Source organism: Phocoena sinus, chromosome 6, assembly GCF_008692025.1.
Source record: "Phocoena sinus isolate mPhoSin1 chromosome 6, mPhoSin1.pri, whole genome shotgun sequence".
Lineage (NCBI taxonomy): Eukaryota > Metazoa > Chordata > Mammalia > Artiodactyla > Phocoenidae > Phocoena > Phocoena sinus.
The window spans coordinates 95,188,372-95,204,259 of NC_045768.1; the positions used below are offsets into that span (position 1 = coordinate 95,188,372).

The 15,888-nt window shown below is 48.2% G+C and overlaps 1 protein-coding gene and 1 long non-coding RNA gene across 4 annotated transcripts in view; one reads left to right on the forward strand and one right to left on the reverse strand.

Moving 5' to 3' along the window:
• The window catches only part of SYK (spleen associated tyrosine kinase), a 95,498-nt gene that overhangs the window by 41,661 nt on the left and 37,949 nt on the right, over window positions 1-15,888 (forward strand). For all 3 annotated transcript variants that reach the window (XM_032635573.1, XM_032635572.1, XM_032635570.1), the window contains exons 3-4: window positions 1,511-1,671; window positions 14,727-14,862. In XM_032635573.1, coding sequence (XP_032491464.1) covers window positions 1,511-1,671; window positions 14,727-14,862 — 297 coding nt within the window. The remainder of the gene's footprint in view (window positions 1-1,510; window positions 1,672-14,726; window positions 14,863-15,888) is intronic.
• On the reverse strand, window positions 1,131-14,718 carry LOC116755720. Its single transcript, XR_004350438.1, has 3 exons — window positions 6,298-14,718; window positions 2,238-2,244; window positions 1,131-1,145 (listed from the first exon to the last, which is right to left on the reverse strand). It is a non-coding gene; the product is annotated as an uncharacterized LOC116755720 (long non-coding RNA).

Sequence of the window (15,888 nt, forward strand, 5' to 3'; positions counted from 1 at the left end):
CTTTAATATGTTCTGCACTGAATTCAGTCTTGCAAACAGATACTATGTATTCAGTATTTTTCATCAGTATTCATTACATAAGTCTTAGACCATCTTTTTACTCTTTTTTAAAATCAGATAAATCAGATTTATTGAGGTGTAATTTACACACTGTGAAATTCATCCTTTTTAGGTATATGGTTCTATGATTTTTATTTTTATTTATTTTTTTTTGCAGTACGCGGGCCTCTCACTGTTGTGGCCTCTCCCGTTGCGGAGCACAGGCTCCGGACGCACAGGCTCAGCGGCCATGGCTCACGGGCCCAGCCGCTCCGTGGCATGTGGGATCTTCCCGGACCGGGGCACGAACCCGTGTCCCCTGTATCGGCAGGCAGACTCTCAAGCACTGCGCCACCAGGGAAGCCCCGGTTCTATGATTTTTTGACAATCACATGGCATCATGTAGCCCCCCACCGCAGTCAAGACATGCAACAGTTCCATCACCCATCAAGCATCCTCATGTTCACCCCCAACCCCAGCCCCTGGCAACTCCTCATCTGATTTCTGTCCCTATAGTTTTGCCTTGTCCAGAATGCATATAAATGGACTCACACAGCTTGTAGCCTTTTCAGACCAGCTTCTTACACTCCGCATAATGCATTCGTGAGTCAGCTGTGTGTCAGGGGTCCGTTCTTTGTTATGGCCGAGTAGTATTCCACACCCTTTTGCTTTTGCCCTCTGCTCACTTTGAATCGGATGCCTCTCTGGTATGTAACTATTACTGCTTTTGTTTTTCATTCCATCTGTGAAGCATGACAAAATTTTCAAATACACCTTCCCTTCTGCCTTCCCTCCCCCCTTCCATCTCCTCGTGTGGGTTGGTTTTGTTTTTATTTTCACTTCTGATTCTTTTTATAACTTGGAATAATCAGCTCAGGTTGTTTATTTACTACTGTGAAAGATATCTATTTCTCTCCCACTAAGAACAGTTGAAGAAGCGAATTCACCCAGCTGTCAGCCTTTTTCTCATTTTTGTTTTCCATGTTCTCAAGGTTTATCTCCTCTTTCTGTGATCACATCTCTTGCAGTTACAGGCAGCAACATGTGTAAGTGCTCAGAGTGAAGCCTTGTAGAGGCAGACAGGAAAAAGCACGTCTTACATCTTCCTGATTGTTATTATGTGATCAGGGTCTAACACAGAACAGTCAGTTCTAGGAGGTGACTGATTGGAAGAGGGCAGGAAGACCATTCTCTAGACCCCATGGATTATACCAGATGGTTTCTGAAGCCCAATGTGGCTTTTAAAGGGCCCACCTCTGTATCCTAAAATCTATTTTGTTAGTTATATACTTGAAGGCACTTAAATAATATATAAGATCTATTGGCTTTATTTATTGAATGAACATACAAACACATAAATAAATGTGATTACATTTTACCATGTCAGGACTTAGGATAGATTGGAAATGCTTTCTGTGTCTTTCTCGTCACTTTCGCTTGGTATGGCTTCACTCTCTTCTCCTCGTGGCAGGGTCAAGCTCTCGAGCAGGCCATTATCAGCCAGAAACCTCAGCTGGAGAAGCTGATCGCCACCACAGCCCATGAAAAAATGCCCTGGTTCCACGGAAAAATCTCTCGGGATGAATCTGAGCAGATTGTCCTGATAGGATCAAAGACAAATGGAAAGTTTTTGTAAGTATTGTGTCTTTTCCCTTCACCCAGTAGCTCCAGGCCTGCTTGGACAGTTAGGGGTAGCTCAGCCTCCACGTTCCTGGAGTCCTGGTGACCCTGGGGAAGGGATCATGTGCTGTCATCAAAACACGTGTGTTGGTTGGCTGCACAGACATCTCAAATTGAAGCCATCTCATGGAATTCAGCATTTGTTTTGCCCAGTATGGCCCCAAAGTGAACACTTTTCTTGGGCACTGAGGGACATCATTGAAGAATATCTATTCAGCCACGTATTCTGCTTTTAATGACAAACATGGGATGCATAACACTATCTGTGGCTATCCATCCAAGCTAAAGATACTGCAGTGTGTTTGCTCACATTTGCCCCAAGATCTCAGACTTTTCTTCTCTTTGGGGAGAAGTACCAATAGGATGGATAATAAAGAAAATTTGCTGGGAGTTGCTCATATGAAAGGTTAGTGCAGGAACTTGATCACAAGCAGGTGTGCAGACTCTGGCCTCATAATCTCAGAAATGAGGTGTGTGTCTCAAGGCCTGCTCACTCTTATCCTCAGTGCTCAGTGCACCTCCATCCTGGAGGTGCTGGAGATGCAGGCTGCCTCGGGGCAGGGTCGGTGGTCCAGAGAGGGCAAGGAGCTGTCTTGGACAGGTGTCTACCTCATTCCCCTGAGGTGCTGTGGCTGGTGGGATGCCGGGGGGCTGCCAGCCAAGGCATGCTCACCTGTGTTTGTCACTGCCCAGTGACCCCCGCCCCGGACACACTGACTGGGTGCCCCAATCTGGCCTCAGACACTTACACACCAGTGTAGCCCCATGACCAAGGATGTGGAGTCACACCCAGCTGGCACTGTAAACTTTTCCTAGAATTGAAGTGTTTTCTCTGAGTATCCATCTATGTAAAGAATTTTCCTCAGACTTTCCCATAATCCCTATTATTTAAGAAATGATCTTAAACACAATACTCTTAAAAAAAAAAAAAAAAAGATCCTAAAAACAAGTCCAGAGCAGCCCAGGCTGGCACACTGCATGACTGGGATGATGGCTTAGTGGATGCAGTAATGGCCACTGGCAGAAATCATGGGACAGAGGGATATTTTTTGCCCTCAGTGTGGCACCTATCAGTTCATTTTCCCCTGAGGTTTGAACTTTTACCAACTTCTTAGGAATAATTTCCAACACACCTGTCATGGGACTGCATACATGGCATCTTGGTATGTTAAGTCAGCCCCAAGTTGGGTTATCCAAACAGCAAGGCGTCTGCCTTCTCACCAGTTCAGAAGCCTGCGCTCAGACTCTCGCCAGGGAACAGCTGCATTCAGGGAGACCGCCTGCTCCCCACTTAGACAAGGGGCTGTTGCAGGGAGCACCCACCCTGGGACAGCCCCACAATTATGGGGTCCTTCCAACTGGGTCTTCTCCGGCCTCATCCAGGTTTCCCTAAAGAATGTGTCTCCTGCCTACTTTCCCATCATTTAAACTGACTCGTCCATCTGTGGACCAGCATTTATTGGTGTCCACAGTTGCATGAGGCACTGGAAACCAGCTCCGTCCTAGGCATCGGAGACGGAGGCATCTGCCTTGTAGGGCCCACATGTCATTGGCAGAAGTAGACACTGAATGATTGAACAAGCGTTGCACAGCACATAGGAGCATTTAAGGAAGGGACTAGAGCATGCTGTGGTTGGGGGTTCTGTTTTATGCTGGATGGCAAGGAAGGGCCTGACTGTGAAGGAGACATTTGAGCAGAGACCTGAAAGCAGCTGGGAGCCATCCTGATGAGGGAACAGCATGTGTGGGTGCCCAGAGGCCAGGAGTGTGCTAGGAGGGCCAGGCCACCACGAGGCCACTGTGGCTGGTGCAGAGTGAGAGGGGGAGAAATGGAGGATAGGGGCCAGTTTACTGAGGGCTCTCGGGCATTGGGAGGACTTTGCTTTGGGAAAACCAGTCTGTCCAGCTTCGGGAAGGTGTTTGGGTGGATCCAACTGAAGTTCAATGGGACCCGTCTGGCTGCGTGTAGAAAAGAGCCAGTGCAGGGCTTCCCTGGTGGCGCAGTGGTTGAGAGTCCGCCTGCCAATGCAGGGGACACGGATTCATGCAGTGGTCCGGGAAGATCCCACATGCCGCGGAGCGGCTGGGCCCGTGAGCCATGGCCGCTGAGCCTGTGCATCTGGAGCCTGTGCTTCGCAACGGGAGAGGCCACGACAGTGAGAGGCCCGCGTACAGCAAAAAAAAAAAAAAAGAAAAGAAAAGAGCCAGTGCAGAGGTGCAGAAGTGAGCATGCTCACCAGCCACACTGTGCATGTTTTCTCTCCTCTTGAACTATGGTATGAAATCCATTTGCGGTAGCAGAACCCCTGAGCCAGAAGGGACCTCACTGCTAATGGTCTAAATCCCTTGATTTTCAGACAAGGACTTAGGCACAGAGGAGCTTGCCCAAGGCTGTCAGGCAAGTAGGAGATGAGAGCTGGAATGCAGTGTCCCTGGCATGTCTGAGCTGAGAGGAAGCAGAAGCAAAAGCCACGTCCAGGACGTCCACTGTCTCTGGCTCCACTGCTCTCCCCATGCAAGGCGTGGTGCCAGGGCACGTCACTCAGAATGCCCGCTCCCCCCTCTTGTCTCCTGTCCACACAGCTCAGCTGGGACAGTTCAGGAGTGGCTTTGTGAAGAGTGGCTGTCAGGGACTTTGTACTGTCCTTGGAGAATAAAGCCTCTTTACAGAGGAGATGGACAGTGTGGCCTATAGACCCTCCCTTGCAGTCATCTGTGGCATTTCTAGAGGTGGCTTTTCATCACTTGCTATGATGGGCTGAATGTTTGTGTCCCCACAGATTTGTATGTTGAAGCCCCAGCCCCCAGTGTAACAGATTTGGAGGTGGGGCCTTTGAGAGATGATTAGGTTTAGATGAAGCCATGAAGATGCGGCCCCATGATGGGATTATCTATGAAAAGGTGGAGGCTGGACTCTGCCTACAGCAAAGAGGCAAGGCCATGTATGTGAGCGTACAGCCAGATGGCAGCCGTCTACATTCCAGGAAACAGGCTTTCTCCAGCATCGTGATCCGAGACTTCCAGCCTCCAGAACAGAGAAAGAAACGTCTGTTGTTTAAGCCCCTCAGCCTGTGGTATTCTGACTAAGGCACCTGCCTATGTCTGCGGTCTGGCTGGCCAGAAGGGAACACCAGACAAGGACCCTCAGCCCAGGTCCTGTGGGTGGGGGCCAGAGCTCTGCCTCATTCGTGACATCAGGGATAGAGGCAGAGTGGACAGGCTGTGTTGGGGATGAGTCCCCTCAGCTCTCTGAGCCCTCATATGACAGCACAGTTTGCCATTTTGAGAAATTAGCCACAGCTCAGGCGTGACTACAAAATGGATTTGTTAGGAAAGAGAAACAAAGCTTACTTTCTGAAAATGTTATATCCTCTCCCCCAAAGGAAGGATCCAGAATTGGTGGGGTCCAAAGCATATATAATTTGGAGACCCTCTTTAAGAGGGTCCCTCTTAAGACCCTCTTTAAAATTAGGTACAAAATACAGTATATTTTAGAGTGAGAAAAAAATCACAATGATTTACAATTTTTAAAAGACTAATCAATACCTTAAACATACAAAATTTAGAAAAAGTAATATTTTTATTTTTACTTAAGTTCCCGACACATGTCTATAGCACCTTTTATTTTTTACATCTTTTGACGGCATAATGTTTGCCTCTTCATTTGACAATAATTTGGTAGTATTTTCTTCATTTTGAAAAAAGAAAACTTAGTCCTTCCTCTAGGCTCACACCTCATTCTGAGTAATGCATGTCCATTTTTAGGATCACTGGCAACTCTGGAAAAGGAAGTTGGAGTGGAAGAAAGAGTGGTCTTCTCTGGCTGTGATTAAATATCTTTTACAAATCATACAAAACTCTAAGGCCGGTGGTCACGCTGCTGGGCCCTGCTTGGGCCGAACGAGGCCGTGGGGACGGGCTGTGTTCAATGGTTCTCTGACTGTCCAGTTCAGAAATATCTCACCATGTGGTTCGTGCAGGACAGCTCAGAGCTCACATTCACAAGTGCTGCTCCAAGAGCACATCACATCTGCTGAAATGTAATGTACTAGTCCCTTCGTGTCATCATGTAAGGGATCTCAGAACAAAAATGCTCTAAAATTTCCATGTTCTGCAAACGAAAAACAATGGAATTGTCACTTGCTTTGTGCTTGGTACCCAGGAAAACATTTTATTGTTTTTGGCTAAAAGTCCTTGCAAGTCTTACAGAGTGAAGAGTGAGTTCTAGGTGACCTTTAAAACACACAGATGGCAGCTCTCCAAACGAGTGAATTAACATGGCACAGAAAAGATGGTATCTCAGATTTGTCAAAGGAGTCATCAAGCCAGTAAGTCGCCAATGCCATTTTCACTGTAGTTCTTATTCTCTGACTTTAGAAGTATGCTGTTAAAAAAAAAAAAAGCTGCAAAAATAGCCTTTCATTCCACAAAATAATGCATTCCACCAGATGTGTGCCAGGCATTGTGATAGGACTGTGACAAACAAGATGGACTTTAGTCCCTGCCTGCACCGTGCTTACAGCCTAGGGGAAGATGTTAAATTCAGAAACACATACTGCAAAGTGTGTGACGTGTGACTACATGTCCCGCTCCGTCCATCACGGTCGTCCCATCTAATGACACTGTTGGTGTGTTTATTTCTGTTCACTTGTTTGTTGTCCGTCAGTCCCACTTGTTCTGCATGCCCAAGTGCAGGGACCGGCCTCCATCTTCACGGGTGGAGCCCCAGTGCTCAGAACAGGTCTCAGTGGTAGGAATCTTTTTTCTGGGGAAAGGGACATTTCAGCTGTGTTCTGAGCAGTGAGGAGAAGAGAATCAGTAGAGAAAGAAAAGAAAGTGGTCCTGGGCAGGAGGAAGTGTCAGTGTAGAGTCTTAGGGGTCAACACTGCCGCCTGAGCATGACCTGGCCCAGGAGCAGGGCAGGAGTGACAAGCTGTGTGAAGGAAAGGCCATCCAACCAGACAGGAAGTCCCTCCTGACCCTAAGGGGTGGACCGGGGAATGGATTGTCCACTCAGGGAGAGGGAAAGGGGGCCGATAACGTGATGGGAGGGGGTACAGCAGGGGTCAGCAGGGCTGTCTCAGACCAGAGGGTCATCCTATTTACACACCAACTGTAGTATTTGCCAAATGATCCTTAAACTGGCCGATTAGATTTAGCTGAGGCTGAGGTGGTAGTAAGGCAGTTCTGGACTCCATCAGGAGGGAGGAAGAGCCACAGCAGGATGAGTGCCGGGGCGGCTGTGCCCAGAGCCGCTGGGTGAGAATGGTGGAAGGCAAGAGGTGCTGACTGCAGGTCTTATTTTGGAAATGCTTGGTGAACGCCAGGCCCGCATTGCCATGGGACTAAGAGGTGGAGGGGATTGAAGGAGATCCCAGGAGAGCAGGTGGGGACGAGGTGCTGCCAGATCAAGTCTCCTGGGCCAAACCAGTGGTGCAGTCAGGTCTGGGAGATTTGTGAGGTCCTAAGGAAGACCCTGACCTCTGGGCTGGTCCCCTGGATTGTGAAGAGAGGGGAATGAGGGTTCTGCAGGGAGAGAGATGGCAGAGAGTCAGGTCTTAGACCAGGACAGTAGTTTGCAGAAGTCAAGAGCGAGTGTTGCCCATGCCATAGCTGAGTAGTGTGGGCAGGGCAGGAAGGTGAGAACAAAGGCCTAGAGGAAGCCCAGGAGAGTTGGAGTCCGAGGGTCTGAGAGGCACACGTGCTGGGGAGTGTACGAGCTGTGACCTGTGGGCTTCGCGAGTCCTGAGGTCGTAGAGCGGTACATCCCCTGCAGTTGGGGGTGGGCCTCAGCACCCTGCGCTGGCCTGTGGTTGTTGCATATGATGCGTGGGACTCCTCGACCCGTGCTTTTCTCATGACAGCTCTTTAATATGTGACAGTCATCCCAGGTAGCCTGGGGCCCTGTATGCAGAGAAACAAGACAGTGCAGAGGCCTCTGAGCAGGTACCAAGTAGTGGTGCCGTTTATCCTTCACATGCCCTCCACAGTCAACCACCTTTCCAGCCCTGCAGAACAATTGAGTTCCCTGTGTGATGTGCTCTTATGTGCTCTGCATCTGAAATCCAGGTACCCCAGATCTTCCTTCCCCTGTCCCTTTCAAGGAGAAATAAACACTTGAATCTTTGAGTCATCCCTTCTTCATTAGCCATTTTCTAGATGGAGTATGACATTCTCATTGTTTTCTCCCTTCCTCCCTTCTCTTCCCTTCCCTCCCCCACCATATCCTTCTCCATTATAGCCCGATGCCCCTCACACCCTCTCCTCCTTTACACACATGTACGCGTACACACACACACACACACACACACACACACACACACACATACACATTCACATTCACTTATTCATGCCTCTAATGTTCGGGGCCCTGTAGGAGGCCTTCCAGGGGAACCTACAGGTAAAACAATGAGCAACATGCACAGATGGTCCAATGAGGGCATACACCATTCTGTACACAACTGGGTACTAGAAGATTTGGTGACAGTAGCTTTCTAAGGAAAAGGGTTTTGTCCACCCAGAATCAGGAATGTGCTAAACCATGTGGTCCTTGTCCAGGTTAGACCTGGCTTGGGGACACTGGGTGACATACCGGCCATCCTTGAATATTAGAACAATACCTTTCACCAATGCCCTCCCCCTCCCTCTCCCCCTTCCCCATCAGGTATACTGGATGGCAGGTGGATGCCTCTCTTTGGAAATAGCTATTAGTAATCTTTTTTCAGTGCAAGTACAGCTCAGTGTAAGGTAACCAGGATAAAATGTATTCAGAATATGCTACATTTTTTTCAGAGACATTGAGATAACTTGTAAGAATATACACTTGTATTCCCCATAAGCTAGGAACAAATGTAAACTAGGAGAAAGGATGAAGAATGAAAACAGTACCTTCAGTGGGGTTCCACAGGATGGATACAAAGTCCACAGCAGATGATGTAAGCAGTGATTCTCAACCTTCTGTTTGTGTGCAAACCACCTGGATGCTGGTTAAAGCACAGATTGCTGGGTCAAACCACACACCCCCACCCCCCAGTTTTTAACTCACTAGGCCTGAGTTATATCTCAGGAATTTGGATTTCTAACAAGTTCTCAAGTGATGCTGGTCTGAGGACCACATTTGAGCCTGCTCAAGATGCTGGATACCTACCTAAGCTACGTTAAGAATAGTGATCATTTGAGATTTTCCAAGTTCATTGGAGGGTCTTTAACCATATGTGCATTAGGGAATGTTCCTGTATTATTTGACTGGTTGAGACAGAGTTAACCTTGAAACTGCTTCTATTTGTAGAAACTTAAGTTCAGGCAAGCGCAGCCACTTAATAGCTCTGTGATTTAGATAGCTTAATTCATCTCTCTGACCTCAGCTTACTGAATGATAAAAAGGGGAAACTACTGTGTTACCTGAGTTGTTACAGAGATGAACAAGGTAATATGTTTAAAGCTAAGCCAGTGGTTGTCCTGTATCTGTGCTTCCTACAACCATGGATTCTTTCATCAGTTCTGGAAAATACTCATCTATTTTTTTCAAGTATTATCATCCTTCTTTCTTATCATTTCTTCCTTCAGAGGCTCCTATTAAACATGTTTTAGACCTTCTTAATTCATCCTCTATTCTTTCTTAGTTTCTATTGTCTTTTCTCTTTGCACTGAACTATGTAATGTTCTTGGATTTGTCTTCCAGTTCATTAATTTTTACCTCATCTGTATCTAATCTACTTTAAACCCATCCACTGTTTTTTTTCCATCAGTTATATTTTTAAAAAATTTCTAGAAATTCCATTTGTTTTTGTTGTTTCTCAAATAGTCCTTTATATTTTTGAGAGTATCTTATTGCTAGTTTTTGTGATTCCATCTTTTGTCTCTTTTAATATTTCATGTATATTAGCTTATATTCTGTATCTGATGATTCCAATATAGAAAGTCCTTAGGTGTATAAATCTCTGTCTTTCCTGCTTTTTTTCCCTCCCTGACCTCTTTCTTATAACTCCTGTTTCCTTATGTTTTGGGTGATCTTTTTGAGCTCGTATTTGATTGATATTCATCTGTGGGACTCCTCAGTGTTCTATGCTGGGAACACTGTTCTCCGGAGTTGAAGAGGTTTTCTTCTTCACCGTCCTTGCTTTAATGGGGGAATCTCAGGTTCAGGTGCCCACCTTGCTGCTGGCCCGGGATGTTCTCCCCCTGTCCACTGCAGCACTGATATTGGTATTTGTCCTTAGGCAAATCTCACTTTTTTTTTTTTTGCTCTTATTTGCCACTCACTTTTCCCTGCTTAAGTTATAACTCACTTTTTGTTATATATTTAAATTTCAAAAGTGATCTCTGGGTTTAGAAAAAACCTTATTCATAGATGAATGAGACTGCATGACCCTCATATGCCACAATAAAAACTGAGTTCTGTGAGCGCTCTTAGGTGTTGCCATCATGGATCAAAGTGTGCCATTCTATTCGACACGTGTGGTTCTGCAGCCGCAGGTCAGCATAAAGTGTCATGGCCTGTCTGAAGTGAAAAGTTTAAAGGGGGTTGTGGACTAACGTCAGTATCACTTCATTGGTCTGATCAAGGTCCCCATGAAGGTGGAGGAGAAGCAGCATGACCTAGTTTCACCTCATAAACTAGAGCAGAGGGAAAGAGAGGGGAATTGATAAAACTTTTTAAAAGGCAGACGTGTGAAAGAATAGCTTGGCATGGCCCCATATTTAGACCTGTGTTCCATATTGATCCTGCTTTCATTGCATGTATGGAGTGCTCACGTGCCTAAATTTTGCTATAGTGCAAAAGCACCCAGAAGTTGTATTTCCTCTTGTCTTCCGTGTATCATTAGTGCTGATACCTCTCCTGAGTCTGGGGGTGCTCTCAGCGTTATACTGGCAAGCATACTACTGGGCGTGCCACTCCCATATCCTCTCCTTCCTTACTCCTCAGCTGCTGTCTCGAAGCCACCATTGGGCCCCATGCCACAGTATCTGACCACCCGATACAGCGTCAGCCCTGGAAGTGAGCCCCTCCCTGTCTCTTTGTACAGCCCATTCCAGCCATAGGCACACAGCTTATCCCAGGCACCCCCTTTCCCCTCCAGCCAGCCACGCTCTACTCTGCCCATGGGAAAACAAATGCACAGGGCAGTGAGAATGCCTGGTGGGCTAGGATGTGCCCCAGCTGTCCTGTTCTGTCTGCAGCAGACACAATGCACTGTCCCCAGACCTTGCTGGGTGGAGGTCACCTTGAGGGTCCCACCACCTCCTGGTCCTCACTTCCCTGTCAATATCTGGGCATCATTACCACATGTTTTCTCCGATCCAGGAGGTCATAGGAGGGTGGAAAAGGGCTTCAGCGCCCCCCAGGCTGTGCCTGGCAGAACGAACACTCTCCCCACCTCAGCTTGGCCAAGTGCTTGGTGTCTGTGAGGTGCAAGGCCTGCTCATCGCAGAGCCTGAGACCATCCACCCGCAGAGGCAAGGTGGCTCTCCTGCCCTCTCACCAAGGACCTCAAGATGGTCTTAAGGCCAGTTAGGACAACTTCGCAGTTCAAGAGCGCTGAAGTCCCACACCCTGTCGTAGCAAAACACAAATCTGTCGTGAGCCTACTTGTTCCAAGAGACTCACTGGGAAAAAATACAGTATTCTGGGGCTTCCGGGAATATGCCTGAAGATAGTTGACCTGGAGGGTGGAGGCCAGCAACCCCAAGAGAAGGTGCAAGACTAGTCTTTGCTCTTTCCCCTTTGGGCGTCCATGTGACAAACCTGGTGGGTGTCCCAGGGCAAAGGGAGGCTTTCTGAGGAACAGGAGGGGACCAGGAGGAGGAGCTACTTCAGCTTCCAAACCAGTATTTTCCGTATGTTAGATTAAAAATAGCCCAGCCCAGGATCTGCCTGCAGCCAGCAGACACCCCACAGTTACTGGCCGTTAGTGTCACCAAGCCTCTGGGCTTTGCCACCTACAGATGTTGGGCCTGTGGGTTTCCCTTCTCTGCCCTCGTTTCCTGCCAGCTGCTTCGGGGGCTGCTCAGGCTGCATGTCCACAGCCTGTCCCTGTGCCTCCCGGTCCTTAGATTGTGCTTACCAGGTAGCTGTTGCCACTGGCATCCCGGGAGCTGAAACAGGTTGCCTGGCTGGAGCTCTGGGAGAGAAACTCCTCTGGGACCTATTCTCGGGGGGAGCCTCAAGGAAGCGTGTGCCTTTGCAGAAATCACTGCCCAAAAGCAAGAGATGCTCTATTTCTGCCTTGCATCAGCTCTCTTTTAATGCTGTTTTTCTTATGAAAATACTAAACACACAGAAGAGTGAGTCACTCTGTAAGTGCAGCTTAATGGATAATTCTAAAGCAAACACCACTGGAGTCAAGAACTAAAACACAAGCAGCATCGCGGAAGGCCGCTCACTCACACCCACCTGTTACAGGACACCACTTCCTGCACCCTTGTGTCCAGCATGCCCTGGCTTTTTTCTTCTTTTTTCTTTCTCGTCACCACCTAGGACCTAGGCGTACATCAAAACCGTTCGCATTTGCCTGTTTGGGAACTTCATGCATGTGGAATCACAGTATACGTTTTATACTTGTGAGAGTCATCTGTGCTTTGTATCACTGCCATTTGTTTGTTTTATTCTATGACATTCTGTGGTATGAATACCCCACAACCTACTTACTCTGCACTTAGTGAACACTTAGGCTGCTTACGGTTTTTGATAATCGCAGATAAAGCTGTTATAAGCATCCCCACATACTTTATAGGTGCAGAATGCACATGTTTTGTATGTCTTGGAGTGTTTTGCTGACTCAGAGGGGATAAATAGGTTCAGTTTCAGTAGAGAATTCCAAACTGTTTTCCAAAATGATTGAACTGATTCATGCTCCCACAGGCAGTATACGAGGGTGCCTATTGCCCTCATTCTCAGAAATATATAGCATTTTTGGTCTTTTTAATTTTTGCCAGTCTGAAGGGCGTGTAATGGTATTTCCATTGTGGTCTTAATTTGCATTTCCCAGTTTCTAATGAGGTGATTGAACCATCTCCCCAGACATTCTGTGATCCTCCATCCCAGTTTTAACAGCAAAAGGTCAATCAGGGCATAAGGCAAGGTGGAATGGTTGGGCATTGGACATGGATCTGGAAAACCAGAGTTCAGATCCAGTTACTTGATTCCAGGACCCTGAGGTCCAGGATACAAAGGACTTTAAATCAAAGAGAGTGGTATTTTGGAATGGCCTATGAGCATCATTATCCCAAGGTCACCTTTTATATGCGTATACGTAAGTCGATATTGCTTCATATTAAGAATTTGTATGGTTCTTTGTACCTCCAAACTATCCTATTTGTTTGCCACGGATGCTTACAAAATAAACAAAGCGGTTGTGAGTAGCCCCACATTATAAAATAGCTTCCCTACAAGATAGACTCAGTTATCCCTCGTATAAAAATATGTTTTTCCTTTTCTGTGTGGTGGTTTTTCGGTTTGACAGCAACCAACTGGCCTTAATGGGCCATGTAACCGTGAAAGGGAGCTTACACTTTGGGGTGCTGGTGACCTGGTTGGGTTGGGAGGAAGGGATGTTTTCACAGAGCAGAAGGTTTCAGAAGTGGCCCCTACCGAGGCCGAGGCAGGTCTGGGCATTTCCCGCCACCCACACCAGCTGCCCTGAGCACTGGTGCATGGAGGGAACCCGTTCATCACGCACAGCCAAGCACGACTTAAACTTATTTTTAAAACGAGGTTCCAAAGACGCAGCTCATATCTCAAGTCCTGGGTTAGCTTTTTGAGGTGAACCTACAAGGCCAAGGGTGACCACGTCAGCTTCCAAAGTGCGTCTTGTGGATGTGGCCTCGTACAACCGAAAGGAGGCATCAGAAATTTCCCCTCAACATGGAAATACGACGGCAGCTTGGCATATTTGAACTCTTCCCAAAATACAGTGCATTGAGCACATTGTTTAACATTTGGGGGCCTCAGTTTCCTCATTTTAGAAAGTGCCAAGGCCGGAGAGGCTTTCTGGGACTGCTGGGACCTCGGTGACTCACCCTCTTGCAGATCTTGTGATCCCAAGGGCTTGAGTTGCTGAGAGGGGAAGATGGGCTGAGGGTGGCGATGACTAAGGAATTCGGCTGGGGAGGGGCTTCACCTCCATTCCGTGCCTTTGCGGAAGGCAAAGGCCTGCGCCCTCCCCAAGTCCCACAGGCCCTCCCCGTGGGCGGCAGGTCCCCCTGCATCACAGCGGGTGCCTCTCTGCTCGGTATCAGACTCAAAAGACTCATTTCCTGAATAAGGGAAGGGGGTGGTGCCCAGGAGCACCCACTGGGACCAGGAGGCAGAGCCTGGGCGCCCAGCACAGCCAGCACAGACCTGGCTCTGCTTGCTGCTCACCACCCCACGCTGGAGGACATTTTCTTCTCCTGGCAACGTCATCTGACCGCATCACATGGAACATTTTAAATACCCGTCCTGGTCCCGCCCTCTCCTCCCTGCAAAGGGGAGAGCGAGCTTGAGGGAGTGAAGAGGGCTTTCAGCCCCCTCCATCTGGGGTCCAGAAGGTTCCTAGTTAAAATGCCCACCAGACACTCACCCACTCCACGCCCACCCTTGGCTAGACAGGGGAGCTGCACTCCCTGGAATCGGATCCAAATGCAGACCTCACTGAAGAGAGGAGGTGAGTGAAGAGGGCTCTACAGACTCCCCAGCTGCGGAATGCTGAGGGTCCCACTTACTGGTACGCTGAGCAGCATTGCTGCTCCAGGCAAACAGAGGACTTGCCCCCAGAGCCCAGGCCTCTCCTGATGCCCACCCAATGCTCCCCAGCCTGCTGGGCTTGGCTGTGGCCTGTCCCTGACCATAGCATTTCCTTGTCTGGAGCTTGCGGTGTCACTGAGCTGTGGGCTGGGCCTCCCTGGGTACAAAGTCCTTGACCCCTTGTCCCTGAGGTTGGGACGCTGTTGCAGGGTGCCTCCCCAGGGCGCTCCTCCCTTCCAGGCGGTAGGAGTGATGGTGATGCGCGCTGTCTCCTCTCTTCCAGGATCAGGTCCAGGGACAACGGGTCTTACGCCCTGTGCCTGCTGCACGAGGGGAAGGTGCTGCACTACCGCATCGATAAGGACAAAACGGGGAAGCTCTCCATCCCTGGCGGGAAGAATTTCGACACACTATGGCAGGTATACGTCATCCTCAGAAAAGAGAGGAACCGGCCCCTGGACCTTGTTAGAATATGCCACCTGGGTCCTTGCCAAGACCTGCCCAATCAGAGTCTGCTTTTCAGCCTTCAGGTTCCTGGATGACTGCTCTAGGGTCATCATGTCAGGTGACAGAGGCTCCCATAGCTTATCCAGGGCCCCTTAGCTCTTGGCACTAGGAAGTGGTACCCACTCAGGACTGTGCTTAGTTTCAACCAGAGACCCAGCCTTGGGGCGCTAAAGGCATTTATTTCTAAGACGTTCTGCCTGGAACCCAGAACAGCCTATCATACAAATACACACGATAGAAAGGTGTGGATGGCTGGGAAGGTAGGCCTAGAAGTGGCTAATCAGACTGTTTTTTGAGTTGTGAGAGGCCAAATTTAATATAAAATGCCAGGTGCCATTCTCACTGCAAAATGAATCTTGCTGCAAAATTAGGGCAACCTGGCAGTTGAACCTGCGCTTCAGGCTGCCACTCGTATAGGATTGTTCAGCCCTGGTCTAAAAAGGGGTTCTTCTTGACCTACCTGATAGTAAACCCGAAAACAGGGAGTAATTTGGGAGTTTCTTAGGCACTAATGAGCCCTAATCCGGTGTTCATCCCTGCTTTCCATTGGGCACGAATGACTTGGCTTCATTCTAAATCACAGCTCCATGAGGAAATGGCAAAGCATCCTATAAACTGTAGTGGGTCCAGAGACAGAGAAAACCAAGGGACTCTGCCATCCCAAGAGCAACAACTACGTTGAGCTTTTGTAGGTGCGGGACATCATCGGGGATGGGTTCAAATGTCCACACCAGGCCCCACCAGGAACCTCATGTGTGGTTACAGCAGGAAAGGACCCGACTCAAAATCTTGCCTTTTTAAAAACTGTGATCAGGGATCCCCATTACCTTTAAAGCACTTAGAGTAACCACCACACGGTGTATTTTGGTTCCTAATGCTGTAGTTGGGGACAAAATCTTCTTCTTTGAATGCTGGGTATTTTAATATTTATTCATATT